At 34.6% G+C, this 19,754-nt stretch overlaps 1 protein-coding gene across 8 annotated transcripts in view; it reads right to left on the bottom strand.

Moving 5' to 3' along the window:
- SYNE3 (spectrin repeat containing nuclear envelope family member 3) overlaps window positions 1–19,754 on the bottom strand; it is a 192,580-nt gene that overhangs the window by 94,579 nt on the left and 78,247 nt on the right. For all 8 annotated transcript variants that reach the window (XM_074291377.1, XM_074291371.1, XM_074291379.1 and 5 more), the window contains one exon: window positions 1,273–1,434. In XM_074291377.1, coding sequence (XP_074147478.1) covers window positions 1,273–1,434 — 162 coding nt within the window. The remainder of the gene's footprint in view (window positions 1–1,272; window positions 1,435–19,754) is intronic.

Here is a 19,754-nt window from a genome sequence, read left to right as displayed (position 1 = left end):
GTTGCCTTGGGAAGTAGTTAGTAGGTTTCCTACCCTCACTGAAAGTTTTCAAGTAAAGGCTGATGATTACTTACGAATAAGTTGTAGAAGAAATTCTACAGGAAGGTTCAATTAAAATGCTTCTGAGATTCTCTGAGGTTCAGTGACTTATCTCAGGTCACATTGCTAATAGGCATCAAAACAAGAATTCATGCCCAGCTGCCCTGACTCCAAGTCCAGAATTCTTTGCACTGAGCTACTCTGCTTACTTTGGAGAAGGAGACTCAAATCTTAAGTAGTAGCAAGTGACTTGAATAATTGTAGTTATGAAGCTGATGGTTCACATCACCAATCCTTGATATGTCTTTAAGCCACATTTCTTTTTTTTTAAATAGTTTTTTATTTACAAAACATATGCATGGGTAATTTTTCAATACTGACCCTTGCAAAACCTTCTGTTCCAAATCTTCCCCTGCTTCCCCCATCCCTTCCCCTAGATGGCAGATATTTCTTAGAGATATACATTAGACTGTGAACTCCTTGAAAGGAGTGACTAGTTTTGTTTTATTCTGGTTTGCTTGTTTATTTTCCCAACATTTCTCTATGTATTATATATACATATATATATATGCATGCAGAAATGTGTGCATGCTTACATATACATACATATACCTATACATATAGACAGACAGACAGAGAGATAGATAAGAGGAGTCTAATGAACCTTAAGGTGATATTCCTCAAATAAAAGCACTTAAGATTTTTGTGCCAATCACTGTGTTAAGCATTTAGGATACAATTAAAAAAGAAGGATGGTTCCTAATCTCAAGAACCTTACATTCTAATTGAGGAAGATGAAGATAAAGGAGAATAAAAGGCAAGGTCTATCTCATGGAAGATATGGTTGGCGACTCCTTGATGCCTTGTACTTCTGGAATGTATTCTCTCCATTCTATCCAACTTGTTATTTCTTTCAAAACTCAGCTCAAGTTCTCCCTACCTTCTAAATGTTGTCTTTCCTGATCATCCCAATTGCAAGTGTTCTCCCTCCATAACAACAATATATTTATTTTGCACATCTGATGAAATCCCCTTTGTATTCTCAGCATTTAGAACAGTGCCTGGCACATAGTAAATGATTAATAAATGCTTGTTAGCAAGGCTTGCCAGAACAAAAGATGGCAATTATTTTCTTCCTAAAACAGAGTATTCCCTATTTTTCTTTGAGTGAGAACAATCTGGGCAGGAATAGCATGAATATTCAGTCTAATGATAAGCAACATGGGAAGTTACCTGTAAAATTTTGAGCTGGTGCTTAGCAGACATTTTGCCTCTTTTTTTTAAAGAAGCATTCACTTTTTCCATCAACCTATTTAGCCACAGGTGAAATTGGTCCACATTTGTCTTGTACTGTTCATGCTCTTTGGTTATCTTCTCAAGTAGACTGACTCTTTCCTATTAAAATAACAACATTAATAAACATTATCAAATATTTCCAAGGCAAGTTATAATCTTTCAAGAGCTTTAATATTTGTTATCTCCTTTAATTCTCTGGACTATATTTTTCTCATCAGTAAAAAGGGAATAATAATCCTTGTCCTGCATAATAATAAATTAATGATAATATAATTATATATGTAAATATATATATTATATATGATATGTATATGTAAAATGTAATTATATATGTATACAATCACTGATTTTCTTATGTTTTAAAATTTGCAAACATTTTAAATATATAATCACATTTTAGCTTCACAATAAGACTGTGAGATAACTCCTACAGATACAGTATTGTTATCCTTATTTTAGAGATAAGGGGACAAAGAGATAAAGTTACTTGGTCCCAGGTCACACAGCTAATAAATTTTAGAGGCAAAATTGGAGCCTGTATCCTAGTGTCCACTGCCAGAGTTCTATTCTAGTCACTTCCCCTTCCTGTCTCTCTGGCTGAGTCTGTATGTAGTTATTGTGATGTTGATAACAGATGCAAAAGGGTTTTATAAACTGCAAAGTACATGTGAGTGGATACTGTCCCTAGAGATTGCTGCATAAATTGGATCAGGTTAAGATAAAATGCTCATTGCCCATTAGCTCTTCATTTCTTCTGCTCTAAAGGAGGAAAAATGGTATATATCATTCAAGAGTTTAGTTATTAGGTAAAAGTGACATAAGAAAGAGAACTTGTGAGCTAGTGAAAAGAGGCCCAATCAAGGAACTGAATGACCTGAATTCTAGTTCTGGCTCTGATCACTTATGACCTTTGTGTGACCTTAAATAATTTACCTACATCTCTCTGACTCCATATTCTTCTAATTTCAACTCTAGTGTATCCTTGATTGAAAATCAAAAGAAGGGGGCAGTAGTTGGTGCAATGGATAAAGCACCATCCCTGAAGTCATGAGATATGAGTTCAAATTTGGTCTCAGATACTTAACACTTCCTAGCTGTTGTGACCTTAGGCAAGTCATTTGACTCCGATTGCCTCAGGGAAAAAAAAAAAGGAACAAGGTGATTGGCCAAAGTTGTTTTTAATTTTCCTCCAAGCTCTAAAATTCCATGATTCTAGAAGTAGAAGCTTAGATTCATATTTATATGTGGGCTATCCCAAAGGCTTTAAAGCAGTTGTACATTTTTTTCTAAGCCTTATGGCTTTTGGGCACCCTATGTTTATAATTACAAGGCACATTACATACCTTTATCTCAGTTAATCCATATTATAGTCTTTTGAGATAACTTTTATCATTTCCTACTTTTTTGATGTGCAAATCACTACTCAGAGAGGTTATATTATTTGTTCCAGGTGAAAAACAGAGAAATAGATAGACAAAGACAAAAACAGACACATAGACACAGACACAGACACACTGACACACATACACACACAAAGAGACAGAGACAGAGAGAGCTGAGAGCTAACCTTAGATTTTTTAATTTTTATTTTTAATTACAAATCCAACACCTTTCCTTGTCCCCATATTGGTGAGACATACTGGTTTTTATCAAGTGGTACTGAGTACAAGGCAGTAATGTGAGTTTCAAAGTTTTATTAGTTATTAAATGATTAGGGCACCCAAATAATAGCAGAATTATATGATTCCCATCTTCAAGTATTTGAAAGTCTGTCTTCTGCTTGGACTCAGAGGATAGAACTTTGAGTGCTGGGAGGAAGTTATAGGAATAAGACTTTTAATTCAACCTAAGAACTTTCTTACAAAAATACTGCAGCTTCCACAACTTTTCTTTTCTTTTTTTTTTGACCCTCTAGTTACTTTCCACCTTCCTTCAGCTGAAAGTGATCTTTGACTTCTTAAATTCCGTTCAACATTTTGTCTGAAACTTTCCTTTGCCTTTGTTGCAGTCTCTGCTTTGTATCATAGTCATTCATGCTCATGCCTTATTTCTACTCCTATTACAACTCAGTCACCTAGAAGGCAGAATCTGGGCCTTCACTATCTCTCTATCACTATTTTCCCCTTGGGTACGCCATGAAAGTTTATGAGCTATGCAACATTAGAATGGGCCCATTCTTGAGGATTTTTACATACTTGAACTGGATGACAGAAGCAGAGGAACAGACTACATGACCCTGGATATCCCTTTTCCCTTCTGGGATCCTATGGATTTTGAAGATTTGAAAATCTCAAGATTCTAAGATTCCATGGCTTCAGGACTCTCTGATTCTGTGAATGCCTTTAAGGACAGTAACTATATTGCAAATTCTATTTTCTGGCTATTCTCCTCCCATATTATTCATTCTCACCAAAATATTTACACAACTTCCTCCCATTAGCTAGACATTTTCATTTATTAAATAAAGCAGATCAGGAATAATAAATGAGGTATAAACATTGGAGCTCCAGCTGATGCTGACGCTGATGAGGATTAATGTTGCAGCAAAATGTACACACTCAACTGAAAGCACCTCATTACAAGTGATTGCTTCAGATGAGCCCACATCTGAGGACTGCATTCAGGAACAGCAGAGAATAAATAAAGCCTTATGTTACATGTGGTAGAAGCTATAAAAGGGAACTAGCTGAACAGGGCCAGAATTCAAGATTAGATTTATGACAGGCATACACAATGGCTAAGGCGTAATTCAAGCTGCTGCCAAACACTGGCAAATACCAGAGAATGACAGGTGTGACAGATCAGGAGAGAGTTTAGCCTTTTCAGGAGATGAAGCAATTAAACAGTCTGGGGCTGTCAAAAAATATCTAAATTTGATCCATTAAGAAAGACATGACAGATTTATACTCATATAGAGTGTTAAATGAGGAGATTTGACTTTGGGCCAAAGATCTTGGGTTTAAAAGACATTATTTATCCAAGCAGAAGAATTCTAACTCATAATGAATTGGGTAAGAAATTCAGATTATAAAAATGTCTAATAATCTCATGGTTCTGATCTGTATTATATATTTTATAGGGTTTTTTTTTAAGTATTTCACATACATTATCTAATTTTATTATCTCATCAGTCTTTGAAAGTAGGCAGGATAGGTATCATCCCCATTTCATGATAAAAATACTGAGGTTGAAAGTCACTTGAAACTAGTATTAGAGTCTGGGCTTGTTTTTGTTGTTAGTTCTTCATTTTGTAAGAGGATAAAGATATCAGGGAGGTGATGCCATGACCTGCAAGTGAATTAGATTTAAGTGAGGGAGGGAGGGCTATGCAAAATCACTTGCCTCATTTTCCCTTCCTGGAGCCATTTGGGTCCAGTGACCAGATATAGGTTAAGATAACTGAAGATGGTCCTGGAAAAAAATGTGAAATCTTGATTTTTTTTAAGCTAAGATTTTCAACAGGTCTCAGTGTGACTGAGGCTCTGTCCGTCAGTGATTATGGCTAGGTGACAACTGAAGTAAAGAATGGCCTCTTTCACCTAGTCCTCATTCCTTTTTTCTCTCCCCTCCCCCCTTGCAAAAAAAAAAAAAAAAAAAAAAGTTAAATACATAAATCTGAGAGGAAGACACTCAGGGTTTCTGGCCAAAGCAGAAATGACTGCTATTTACATTCGTTCTGAATTAATCAGGACCCAAACAATGACCAAATGGGGCTTGGCCATTTAGAATCAGGTTGGTTTTTGTTTAAGGCCTGGTCCTTAAGAAAGAAATCTAGCCAGTAAACCCCAAGATATCTTGGGAGGTTTCAGAAGTGTAAAAGAGAAAAAAAAATGCTTTTAAGAGAATCTGTAGGTAAGGGTATGATACCTTACCTGGACAAAGGGAGGGAAAAGAGGAAGGGAGGGAGAGAGGAAAGAAGGAAGAAAGGAAGGAAGGAAGGAAAGAAAGAAAGAAAGAAAGAAGGAAGGAAGGAAGGAAGGAAGGAAGGAAGGAAGGAAGGAAGGAAGGAAGGAAGGAAGGAAGGAAGGAAGGAAGGAAGGAAGGAAGGAAGGAAGGAAGGAAGGAAGGAAGGAAGGAAGGAAGGAAGGAAGGAAGGAAGGAAAAAGAGGGAGGGAGGAATATGAATTTTTAGAATCATGGAATTTTTGATCTTGAAGGAACATTGACAAGACTCTTAATATACTTTCTTTACATTAAAGGAAAAGTCCTAGATATTGTCTTTATACTTCTCTCTTTATATAGAGAGACATATATAAATATGTATAGCATCATAAAGTAGCATAGTAAATATATGTATGTATGCACATACATACATGTAGTGGATATATGTGCACACATGTATGTGTATGCATATGTGTGTAATATATACATGCATGCATGTGTGTATGTATATAGAGCTATATTCATTATCAAGAAAACATTACATTAAATCAAGAATTAGAAGCCTATGATTTCAGAAAAGCCTAGAAAGACTTACATGAACTGATGCTAAGTGAACTGAATAGAACCAAGAGAATATTGAGCCACCCTCATCTAGAGAAAAAACAATGGAGACTGAATTTCAATCATAGCATAATTTCATCTTTTGGGGGTTTTTTGTTGTTTATTTGACTGTTTTTTCTTTCTCATTTTTTCCTTTTGATCTGATTTTTCTTGCACAACATGATAAATGTGGAATTATGTTTAGAAAAATTTAGAACCCAAGGTTTTCTAAGAGTGAATGTTGAAAACAATTTTTGCATTTATTTTAAAAAATAAAATGCTATCATTATAAGGGAAAATAATTAGGAGTCAAGAAAAGTTTCTTTTTCCATTTATGGCATAATTAATCATGTGGCCCTGTCACTCCATCTTCCTGAATCTGTTTTTTGTCTACAAAATTTCAATGTTAAATAGTTACACTATTATTATTCTCATTTGGTTACAGAAACAAAGAGCACAAAGGACTCGTGTTATATATTTTCTAAAATATATATCTATATATATTATGATTGTGGCTTAGTCCAAATGCTTTGGTCTCACCTGGTTCAAAGATTTAATCAGTCTTCCTTGATCAGAATTTAATCAAAACAGTGAAAGAGAATTCCCTAAACTTGTGGTGCTCTAAGAGATGAAAATGTTTGTTTAATTTAAGATGAAAGAGGAATAGAAAAGAGAGTGATTGGTTTTAGGAAAATATTTTCTCAAAAGGTATGTCAGCATTAATATTACTGTTGTTCCATTTGGATAAACTCTAAACATAAAATATATACCTCTGATTACTTCACAGTGGAATTTTGTCTTTTGTGTTACAATTACTATAATACATACATGGAAATTGCTTGTTTGAGTGAGAGGGAATTCAGAATAGCAGAGTGAACTTTGCCCATTTGGACTTCTTTCCAAGAAAAAATGCTGGTATATTAAATAAATAGCCTCTGATAGATGTTGGCTTTGATTCAGGGAACAGAGTTTTTCTTCCATAACTAAATTGTACGGAAAGGATTTGCATTCCAATTCATGGTAGAAGTTAGCATAGCCTTGCAAAACTCCTCTTGGAAACACTTGAGTGTCAATTGAATAGAATTGACTAGAAAGTAAGATTTTTTTTTCTTAAGGAAGTTTTTCATATCAGAGTAATCCCATATCCATGATTCCTTACTTAGCATCTGAAATTTTTGACCCCCTTCTCTTCCAATAATTACTCTTTCCTCTCTGGTACTCTCTTTTGCTCTTTTTCTCCTAACCTAATTGCTCCTTTTCAGCCCACTTTACTGGATCTCATCCTATTAAGAGCCCAATTACTGTGCTAGGTGCTAAGGATATAAACACAAATATGAAACACTCCCTGCTTTTAAATAGCAAATAGCTTAGCTTCAAGGAAACCTTTGATTCTTGCAGGACATTGAATCCTTCTGTATGAACCTCATAGCTTTTCTCTCTTTTAACTAGCACCATCTTGGACAATGAAATTCTTGATTTCAACCCTACTTTTCTACTCGAGACTCTGCATCCAGCCATCATCCTTATTCATCTCCTCAACATTTGTGCCTCGTTCTTAACCTTGGCTTGTTTGCGCTTTATTCCTTGCCCAACTCCTTAATGAGCAGCAGTAACTTGTTAGTTGACTAAGAAGTTAGAAGTATTAATGAAACCCAGCAAGTTGTAGCTCTCACAGTTTCAGAGGAATAGCATACTTTTGCCTCACTATAATATTGAGACAGTTTTCTACTGGAAATCCTTCAAAGGTTTCTCATCACTTATTGAGAAAAGTCAGAATTTTTTAGTTTATATTCTTTATAATCTGAATAAAGCTAGAACAGTATTTTCTACCATTTCAGTCCCTCATTCCAGTCAAAATGGATTATTCACTGCTCTCTGCTTACACTTTGCTCATCTGTTTCCCAAGTCCCTTTGCAGCTCCACTTGCTGAAATAATAACCATCTTTCCAGATGCAGCTCAGGGGACACCTCCACCAAGAAAATGTCCTTAATGTTCCTAAAAAAATATGTCATTTACTTCCTATGATTTTGATGAACAATTTATAACTCTTAGGCTTCTACCTTGTTCTATCTTGTCTTCTAATAATATACATATCTTGTTTCCCTACTAGATAATAAGGATCTATGAGGATAGAATTCATTTATTTCTACCACTCTCAGCACCTAAAACAGTGCTAGAACAAGCAGATTTTGTTGAATTAAATTACATTTTAACCATTTTATATTATTACTTTTGTGAGATTCTAAGTGGAAAAGAATGTTAAGGTTTAGTCGTTCCCCTCTTATTTTATATATGAATATGTATCCCAGAGAGGTTAAATATATATCTCAAAAACAGGGTAAATAGTAGAGATGAGATTCAACTGATATCTTTTGACTCCAAATCCAGAATTCTTTCCATTGCACCATACTTTATTTAATAACTGTAATTACAGCTCATGTTTCTATGGAATTTTAAAATTTACAGAGAATTATCCTATAATATCCTCATATATCCTATAATCATAGCACTATTAGCTAGCACTTACATAGAACTTGCAAGTCTGCAAAGTGTTATACTATACAAATATTATCTTATTTTATCCTCTTAATAACCTTGAGAGACAGGTGCTATTATTATTCTCTTTTTACAAAGGAAACTGAATCCAAGAAGGGATTATATAGCTAGTAAGTATCCAGCATGGATTAGAACTCAGTTCTTCCTAACTCCATGTGCAACATTTTATCCATTGTACTACCTACCCTGCAAGACAAGAAAAATAAATATTATCACTATTTTACAATGGTAAGAAATTGATGTTAAATGACAAGTATGGAAATATGTTTCAAAAGATTTCTTGCTGTCTTGGGGAAGGGAAAAGTAAGGAAGGGAGAGAGAAAAATTTGGAGCACAAAGTCTTACAAAAATGAATGTTGAAAACCATTTTATATGCATTTGAAAGAGAAAATATTGAGAAAAAAGAAATTGAGTTAAATTGAATGTTCAAATCTATAATGCTAGTATAAATCATTGGAACCAGTATTAGAACCCAAGTCTTCTAACTTGTGGGCTTTTAGTATGGCACACAAAATTAAAAAACAAAAACAAAAACAAAAAAACAACTTGGGTTCTTTAATCTATCCAACAGATCATAGCAGAAGTATTTATTTAAATCCATCATGGTATAGTGAAAAGAATGCTGAATTTCAAGTCTGAACACCAGGGTAGCTAGGTGGTGCAGTAGACAGAATCCTACTCTAGTCAGAAAAAATTCTGTTTAAGACACTTACTAGCTGTGTGACCCTGAGCAAGTCACTTAACTCTGCCTCAATAAGGAAAAAAAAAGTCTGAAAATCTCAGTTTGAATCCAAGCTCTGTGATCATGCAAATCATCTGACATAGTACATTTCCCACATCTATAAATTTGCTAATTTTACTTCTTCCCTCACTAGGCTATTGTGGGGAAAGTAAATTGTTAACTTTAAGAAATATTTTGCATATAACTTGCTATATTAACAAGAATGATAATGAAGTAATTATTTCAAGATGGTATTAAAAGGTGCTTTAGTTAAGCAGGCTAATGGGTTCTGAGAATGTGCCAAATCCCCATTGTATTCTAATAATTTCAGTAAATTACATTAGTTGAGAATGCTCAAAATGAAAAATCCTGCCTATCTCCCTTTCTGAATTTAAGTATATTAAAGGTCAGCAAGCAAACTGAGGGAATACTTCCAGTTCTTGCCACATTCTACCCACAATTATGGCTTCCATTCTGAACAGCTAAGAAGAGCCAAGGCCCCCTCCACTGGGGTGTACATTCAGCTTTTGCCAAAAAATTGTCTGATTTGCTGAACTACTTGAGAGTTTATATTTTTCCTTATAAAGTTATTAAATGGAAACTGGGTAATATTAGTTAAAATATCTCATACATTATAGTATTTAACATTTTAACATCCTTATGTTGTATATGGTGGGAAGCTTTTACCTCCTGTTTACAATGAGCTAAACTGAAGTATAGTCAGAGTACATAGTTCATGCCAGACCATAAACTTGGAATTAGTGCAACATCCTAGCTAATTTAGTGGTGGCATTCTTTCTATGAAAGTAGAGTGGTCTTTGGGTCTCAATTTTTCTGTCCCTATAAAGTGGATAAATAATACCTTCTTCCTGGGCAAAGAGATGTAAAATGAAGTGAATTAATAGATGTGATGCTTATGAAAATTGTTAATTTACATGAATTTTGTAATCATAAAGTACTAAATGAAGCTTGTCTATTCTTACTGTGATTGGTGAAACAGTTTTCCTTTTCCTTCTCCAGCTCATTTCACAGATGAGGAAACTGAAGCAAACAGAGTTAAATGCCTTGCCCAAGGTCACACAACTATTTCATATCTGAGGCCAGTCTCATTTTATCCACTGCCCTACCTAGCTGCCCCTTATTCTGAGTTTCCCCATCCTATTTTCCCACTTCCTAAAAAAAATTGAGTTCATCCAAGTAATAAGTAGTGGGATTGGCATTTGAACTCAGGTCTCTGTAGTTCAAGTTCAGTATTCTCCATTGTACTATATTACCTCACTGATAAGTAGTGTAACTTAACTTTTCATGTGGGAGACAGTGGAGTGAAATATAAAGAAAAGAAGACTTGGATTCAGGAAAATATTTTCTTCATCTAAGTCTTAGAGTCTTGACTCTTAAGCTTGCTATCTATAATTTTAGGGTATGAAGGACATATGGGAAGAATAATTCTTCTTGTACAGCCTGTTTAAAGGGCTGATGTTGGGAGCTTTTCTCCATATCTCTTCACATCATGTGGATACCAATAGGACAGTCAGGCTTTTACATTGGCTGTCTCACATACCTATTCATTTCTCACTTTTTAAAAAATTATTTATTTTTAATACATATTGCTTTATGAATCATTTTGGGAGGAAAAAATCAGAGCAAGAGGGGAAAAACCATGGGAAGGGAAAAAAAAACACAGAAAACAGAAGTGAACATAATGTGTGTTGATTTACATTCAATCTCCATAGTTCTTTTTCTGGATACAGATGTCATTTTCTGTCCAAAGTCTATTGGGATTGTTTTGTATCACTGAACCAGGGACAACAACTGAATCTTTCATAGCTGCTCATCGCACATTCTTGCTGTTATGGTGTACAATATATTTCTGGTTTTGGCATCAATTCATATAAATCTTTCCAATCCTTTCCAAAATCAGCTTGTTCATCAATTCTTATAGACACATTCATTTCTCTTGTAATAAATCTCTTTGTAATGTCTTATGGATTAGTGATAATGTTTTTTATCTATCACCTCTTTTTTGCTGCAAGTCTCATATCTTTTTTTAAGTCAGATCTCTGATTCTGAAGATATGCTTTTTTTCTTCATCAATGCAATTGTTTTGTAGGATTCTGTTACATTCCTTGCCTGCCATGTGCCTCTTCACTGCCCTTTGGGTGACTCATAATTTTCATTCTTTAGAGACTGATATTCCATGACTCACAACTATTCAGTATCACAAGAAGTATATCATTATAGGAAATATAAACCCTTTTCAGGGAGAAACTCAGAGTCAATAACTGCACTATAGAATTACTATCAGGCAATTCAATCAACTAGTTAATAAATAAGTATTTATTAAATACCTGTTGTGTATCAGACATTCTGTGATAATGGTGAGGAAATGAAGACAAAAAAAAAAAAAAAGGAATAGTTACTGTTCTCAAGAACCTTACTTTCTATTGGAGTATGTATGTAGACAGTATGTAACAATGTGAATATGTACAGATCAATACAAGGCATTTAAATGCAAGGTAAGTGGAGAGGAAGTTACAGGTATCAGGAAAAGATTTTGTGAAGAAGGTGTTGCTTCAGCTGAGTCATGTAGGAATTGAAGAATTTTATGAGGTAAAGGTAAAGAGAAAGTGCATTCCAGAGGATGGTCAATAAAAGGGTGTGGCTATAAGGCACACTATTGTGTGTCATCTGAGAAGAATGTAGAGAAGATTGGACCAGAGTGTAAGAAGGGAAGTAATGATGAAGTTGGAGAGATATATTGAAGCCAGATTGTAAAGGGCTTTAAAATATCAACAGAAAAGTTTATATTTCATTCTAGAAGCAAAAAAGCCTCTGGAATTCACTGAGTAGAGAAGTGAAATATGGTCATAGGTGAACTTAAACAAAAGTGGCCACTATTTGGAGGACAGACTGGAGTAACAAGATACTTGAGGCAGTGATTCCAAGGAGAAGACCTATAATCATCAGGTGTTAAAGATCTAAATTAGTGTCATGACTGTGTAAGAAAAGGATAGATGCAAGAAATATTGTGAAGCAGAAATAGCAAGACTTGTCAATGAATTGAATAGGTAAAATGAATAAGAATAAGTTGAAAATAATGTCCAATGTGCAAGCTGAACATTTCTTGGACAGAAATAGGGAAATCTAGCAGAAGGATGGATTATGGAAGAGTGGGAAATAAACAGTTTCATTTTGGACATGTTAAGCATGTCTTTGGTATGTCCATTTTAAAGTGCCCAACAGGCAATCGGTAATAAGAGATTAGAGTTCAAGGGAGAAACAGGCAGGATATGTAGATCTGGGAATTGTTTCCACAGAAATTATAATTAAACTCATGGGATTTGATGAGATTACCAAGAAAAAAAAAAGGTACAGAGGGAGAAGAAGAATGCCCATGTCAGAACAAAGTAAAATATGACTATACAGATACTAAAAGGACATAGCCAGAGAAAATGACTATTTGCAGGGAGAGCAGCATCACAAAAAATTCAAAGAAGGAAAAGCTTTCAGGAAAAAATAAGGATGCTCAACAGTATCAAAAACTTGGAATCCAAAGTTTTACAAAACTAAATATTGAAAACTATTTTATATGAATTTGGAAAAGTAAAATTTTGGAGAAAAACAAAAAGAATGCTATCCATCCCTAAAGAGGAAACCGATGGTCTGAAAACAGATTAAAGAATACTTTTTAAATAAAACTTTTAAAACTTTTTTTGATTTTTTGGTCTATGTTTTCTTTTACAATATGACTAATGTAGAAATGTTTAGCATGACTATTCATGTGTAATCTTATTGGATTGCTTGCTTTCTCAATGAGGAAGGAAGGGAGGGAATTTGGAACTCAGACTTTCAAAAACAAATGTTAAAAATTGTTTTTACATGTAATTGGGGAAAATAAAATATTAGACAAGCAATTTTTTAAAAAAAGAAAAGAAAGTTCCTTTTATCATTGAAATCACAGATCTAGTAAAAAAAATTAGGCATGAAGTTGCTGCATAAAATCTATAATCTTCAATTTCTTTTGTCCTTTATTCCTAAACCATATTTTCCAAGATATTTTTCATCATCCTCCATGCTTAAATTTTCATCAGAATTATCAAATAGTAAAGTATATTCTTCACCTTATGATTGTCAAGTACTCTATTCCTCGGTACTTTTGAAGGGCATAACCCTTATTGAGGCTCCATTTTTCTCTCTTTTCAATCTCAGTCCAATCTGGGAGAGATATATTGAAGCCAGATTGTAAAGGGCTTTAAAATATCAACAGAAAAGTTTATATTTCATCCTAGAAGCAACAAAGCCTCTGGAATTCACTGAGTAGATAAGTGAGATGGTCATAGGTAAACTTAAATAAAAGTAAACCAGCTTAACTCTACTCTAACTCTGCTTGCCAGTCCTTGTCTTCCTTTTTTCCTATAAATTATTATATATTGTCACATCTTAATCCTGAATTACTCACTCTAACTCTCTCCTTACTTCCAAACTATTGAGTAAAAATGAAACTGCCCAACTGTGTGACTTATATTCATTATAAATTCATGTGATTTATTTTCTATTAGTCCCTTATTATACCAAATCTGTCCTTTTATTTTTCCTAATTCTCTATTCCATTCTCAATTCATATTCCAAATTAATGATTGCTCCAAATCTCTTTTTTTCTCATGCCTGTGATAGTACCCCTTTTCCAATCCTCTTAGCTAAGGACCTTTTCTTGTATTTTACTTTAAAAATTGAAAGACCATTCACGTTCCCTTTTCCTTATCTTAAAACCTACCTTCATCTCACAAACCTTTGACATCTTTCCCCACTATTCCCTCCTTTAATCATTGATGAAGACAAGGCCCTTCTCACCAAGTCCAACTCCCCTACATAAACCCTCACCTTATCTGCTCAGATATTCTTTACCAGCCTGCCTACACTCTTAATCCCTCTTTCTCTAAGTGTCAATCTCTTCCTAGCTATAAGTTCCTTTCTTGCTATTTATGAACATGTGAAAAACTCCCTCATGTGAAAAAATCTTTACTGGATCTTATCATATTTGCCATGTATTATCCAATATCTTGCCCTTTCTAAGCTAAGTCCTTGAAAAAGTGTTTGTATCCAGTAACTATCCTTTCTCTGTCTCACTTTACTAAATCATATAACCTGACTTCTGAAATCACTTAATTGTAATTGTTCTTTACAAAGTTAACTACTGATCATGAAATTGTCAAAACTAATGAACTCTTTTGAATCTTCATCCTTCTTAACCTGTCTACAGCATTAAACCTATATATTCTCTCCTTCCTTTTTTTTTTTTTCGGGGGATGAGGGAGGGGACATTATTCTATATTGGTATTCTTCCTACCCATGTCACTATTCCTCAGTCTCTTTTTGTTGGAGAAATGCTCACAAGCTGTTCCTCTATTTGAAAACTTGGGTCTTTTATTATTGTCTATTTACAGTTCCCTACATGGTGACATCATCACTTCCCAAAGGGCTCAATTATCACCTTCAAGTTGATGACTTCCAAATCTGCATATGCAGCCTGAATCTCACAAGTGGATCTCAGCCTTATATTATCTACTACCTATTGGACATTTTAAATGGTATGTCCCAAACACATCTCAAACTTTAACATGTCCAGAAGAGAACTCGTTCCTTCTGTTGTATTTCCATTGGCTTGTCACTGGACAAGGATTTCACTTTGCATGTCCTAACAGCTGATTCTCTATGCTTAGAAAATTGACTGGAGCAGGGATTTCATTGATTTAGGGAACTCTTAGGTAAGAAAATTTACTTTGCCAACATAGATCAGTACCTTCTCTGTCAGTTGTAATCTTAGAGAGTTGTCTAGAATACTGAGAGGTTAAGTTGCTTGTCTAGCTGTCTAGCTTCATGCAGTCAATATATGACAGGTGAGATTTCCTGGTTCTAAAGTTCTAAAGTCTGCCTCTTATTTACAGAGAATACAAAAACTGCATGGTTATTGATATTTTCTGTCCCCTTTTCCATCACTCTGCCACTATCCCTGAAAGGGCTTGCATAGAATTGGGTATCATTTTGTACTTTTTGTTTTATGAGTTCCATATCCAAGAAACTTATTATGTGTTGATTCCTTCAATAACAGCTTGCTGGTAACAAGACTGGTGACAAGAGAAAACGTAACTAATCTGTTATTAGGATTGTATTAGAAGCTCTTCTATTACAATAGAACCTGTTAGAGCTTTTAATCTACTGCCATTGACTTTAAGAACCCAAGGTCACCTTCCATAATGAGGTACCAAAATAAGATTCTGTGTGGAAAATTGTTATTAATGTTCAATCATTCAGTTGTGTCTAATTCTTTATGGCAAAAATATCCACAGGATTTTCTTGCAAAAGTATTGAAGTAATTGGCCATTTCCTTCTCCAGTGGATTAAGGTAAATGAAGTTAAATAAATTGTCCAGGATTACACAGTTAGTAAATTTCTAAGGCTGGATTTGAACTCAGATCTACTTGACTCCAGGCTTAGTACTCTATCTACTAAGCTACCTAGTTGTCTGCCACATATATGTAAGAGGAAAGATGACTTGGAAGAAATTTCTTAGTTGTTTTTGTCAGACCTTTGATCAGTAGATCCTTGTCTCCCTTTCCACCTTGCACTTCCATTTACCCATACTTTAATGTCTTTTCCCAAAACCCATTTTCCCACTCCATTTTGACATATCTTCTTCATTGTCATCAATATACCGTGAATGTGATTGATTCCCTGTGTTAGCATCATTCTCTTCACTACAATAGAATAGAAGACATGTTTAAACTTGGTTTTATAGCAAGACAGGCTTGGGACTAAAGGGAAAGCAGGCAGCCAACTGACATAATTTGATTTAGGCAAAACTTAACCTGTTTATGAAGGCCTCTCCCTTAGCTCTGTTCCTCTTGCAGCTGCTCTACTAACCCACTGTATATTCTATCCTGAATTACTCTCAGACTTGCCCTTTGTATTTATACAAAAGCAGCCAGTTTGGCTGCTGCTCTTCCCAAAAGTACACGAACAGCCTCTTTAGATTTGTGTTGCCTTCCAGGCCTCTGGGTCACAGACTATGCAACTGCCATTGCTGCTAAATAATTTAACTAAGAATTTGCTAGGATATTAGAAAAAGAAAAGTCAAGTTTAGGAAGTGGGGTGCACAGATAGATAGAAAAGGAAGGAAAGGAATTGGAGAGAGGGATAAAAGGAGAAAAAGGAAAAAATGAGAGGAGAGGTGGCAGGGAGAAATGATGTTAGGAAATGGGAGCAAAAAGGGAAAGAGGAAAAAGCATCAAAGAATGGGGAAAAGAAACAAGACTGGATGGGAAAATAGAGAAAAAGGGAAGAAGAGATATAGGAGAAAGGGAAAAAAAGAGAAAAGGGGAAAATTTAAAGAGAATAAGTAAAGAGAAAAATGAGAGAAATAAAGGTAAGATGAAAATAAGAGGCAGAAAAGGAAAAGAAGATAAGAAGGGAGGATAAAGGGGAAAGTAGGGAGAAAGAAAAAAGAAAAGGATGAAAAAAGAGGATCAAGGGAAAAAGAGAAAAAATGAAAGAGAACTTTGTGAAAAGAAATTTTAAAATAGGGAAGAGGATAGAAGGAAGACAGGAAAGCTGTGTAAAAGTAGTAGTTTAGTTTGTTATTAATCCAACATAAGCCAGTGGTTTTCCCACTAAATCATTTTTTCCATTTGTCTACATAGCCTGGGGTCCAAAGAACAGGCACACAGACCAAGAGGGGAAGACAAAGAGAAAGAAAGGGAGGAAACAAAAGCAAGGAAGAATTTCTTCACTGTTAAATCACCTGTCATTGTTTTAATAATTCTGAATGATCAGCTTGTAAATATGCTGATCTCATCATGCTGCCTGTGGTAGAGCCCATGGGCTGGAAACTTGACCAACAAAGGGATATGTCTAAATGGGACACATAAGAATTAAAAAAAGAAACAACAGAGGAGGAGCTGGGTAACCATGGGCAAATAGCATTTAAATTTTCAAAGGTGACTAGGAAATAGCCACAAAAAAAGGAAATCTCTTCTCAGTACAGTGTTCTCCCCCCAAAGCTCAACCATCGGGAGGAGTCCCTTTTCTAAATTTTCCAGGATGGGAATCCCTTTGATTCTTTCCATTAACATAAATAGGTGTCCTGTTTTCTAGCCCAATGGCCATAAGTCCACAGAAATTAGGGGACTTTGACTACAGCTACAGAATAAGTGATATGCATATTGTTGTTCATCCTTGTTTCAAAGAGGACCAATGATATCACAAGGTTTTGTTTAGACTCATATATGAATCGTATTTAAATAAAGCAGAGTTGCACAAAGTCATCAGCCTCACTCTCTCTAACATATTTATCAAAGTCCAGTGGCAAGATAAAAGTCAAGACAACTGATGATGGTCCAGTATGCAGTGATGACCTTATGTATGTATGTATATATGTATGTATGTATGTATGATCAAGCTCTAAGCACTACATAGTGCTTTCATGGCTATTGAAACAAATTGTTCTCAACTGTCTATTCTGCCAGAGGAAATCTTCTGATAGTCATTCCCCTAACTCACTGATAGTTTTGATACTTGTAGATTAGTCAATCTGCCAATGATTTTATTGGATTGTGGCTATTGTGCATGCAACAGCTTGTTGAAGACATAGGTGAGAGTTAAATGACAGACAGACACATTTAACTCAAAAGGTTGATTCATTCTAGCAAGAAGCTTAGACTTCTCAGTCTAAGAACACTTGTTATTAATAGAAAGGTGTATGGAAAGAGTACCATCAGTACAGAAACATGAGATCATCAGATATCCAGGGGTGTTTTAGCACTGGTTCATATTGGTTAAATTTTCAGTGTGACCATTTAGATTTTGAAAATCAGCAGATGCTACAAATCAGAGCTTGACTTATTGTTTTGTTGCTCATCTAGGCTAAAGAAAGTAATAGAGAAAATGTAATTTTAATTAATTAATGTAAATTAAACTTAAAAGTTCATCATATAATGTATAACATATATTGGATTACTTTCCATCTAAGAGAGGAAATTTTGGAACACAAAGCTATGTAAGGATCAATGTTGTAAAACTTATTTATCCATGCATATGTTTTGAAAATAAAAAGCTTTAATAAAAATAAAATTGTTTTTAAATTGTCATATGTATTTTTTTTGGAGGGATGAAAAGCTGGTTATTGAAAAATTACAAGCACATCCCTACAGCTACCCTTCCACAAAGTTCTATCCAAGGATTCTATCCCAGTGCAGAGAGGATCCTGGGTTTTTAAAGGTTATGGCAGAGGCTCACAAACTCTGGTGTATCCTAACCTGAAGAACAGGCTTTAACTATAGCTTAGGGAACAGATTGAGTCTGCTTTCTGAGAAGCAGTTCAGCTAATAAGCAGGGAAAGACTAACCACTATGCTGGCCACTTGATGAACTTTTTGTCTTGGCAACCCATGAAATAAACAAAAATTTCAAAATAGCCCTTTAACCTGGAAGTCCTCTCTTTTTTGTTCTGCAGAAGTGGCAGTATAGTTTTTGGAATAATGACAAATTTTGATCCTTTGTAACTCCACATGTGAGATACTCTTCCAATGATTAGCAAGTGAAGAAATTGGTGGATGAGTTCAGTCAAAATAATCAATTTTCTTGCAATAAGGAAATTCAAAAAAATAAGAGAAATTGAAGCTAAATGAAAAGTTTGTTTACAGAAAGTTTTTGGAGAGGCAAAGAGAGGAGGTGATAAAGCTGTTATTATCATCCATTCAAAGTTAAAGTAAAAATGTATTCTTTTAAAAATGAAGGGGATAGAAAAAACTGGAGCAGCAATGAACTTGGGGTTCAGCTCTTGGAGCTAGGAGAACCAAATTCCAAAGTTGGCTCTGTTATTTTTTTACATGTTAGACCTTGGACCTCTTTTTTTTTTTTTTTTTTCATTTACAAAATGAGGAGATTGGATGAGACACCCTTTACCATCCTTTCTACCTCTAGATCTGTGATCTTATGATTAGATAGTTATTAAGTCAATCCTAACTTCAAATCCAATTTCTATAAACAGTTTATACAGGATAGGGATTTTTTGTTATTAAAATGTTTGATAGGATTATCTTGTGAATCCATCTGATTTTGGAACCAGATAGATTTTATTTGTTTTTTACATGGGACCTATTCAGCTTTCCCTTTCTGAAATTGTCTTATTTAAACAATCTATTTCTTGTTTTGTAAATTTGGATTTTTTTAGAGGTATTTATCTCATTTCATTTCTATTTTCAGTTTTTTGACATAATGTATTTAATGGTTCCCGTTAGAAACATGGATTAGACCCATGATTTTACTGGTATACTGAACTTTAGGATTACAATACTCCCTACTAGTACATGTCTGCAATTAGAACATAGATAAGTTAAGTGAGTATCCCAGAGTCATGCAGTTACTACATATCAGAAGCGGGATGTGAATTCATGTCTTCCTGCACTGAGACCAATCTACTTGTTTCTTGTTAAATTATCTAATTAAATTTTCAGTGTGAGCATTTATACCTTGAAAATCAGAGACTGCTCCAAATTTTATCGTCTTTGATAACTGTCTCTGATAATGTTCTGTATTTCACTTAATTCATTGTAATATCACATCTCATTTATAATTTTGGCCATTTCATTTTCATTTTTTAATT

The sequence above is a fragment of the Sminthopsis crassicaudata genome, chromosome 2 (genome assembly GCF_048593235.1).
Source record: "Sminthopsis crassicaudata isolate SCR6 chromosome 2, ASM4859323v1, whole genome shotgun sequence".
NCBI lineage: Eukaryota > Metazoa > Chordata > Mammalia > Dasyuromorphia > Dasyuridae > Sminthopsis > Sminthopsis crassicaudata.
Note: the sequence above shows the minus strand (reverse complement) of the source record. Positions and strands in the feature narration are given on the sequence as shown.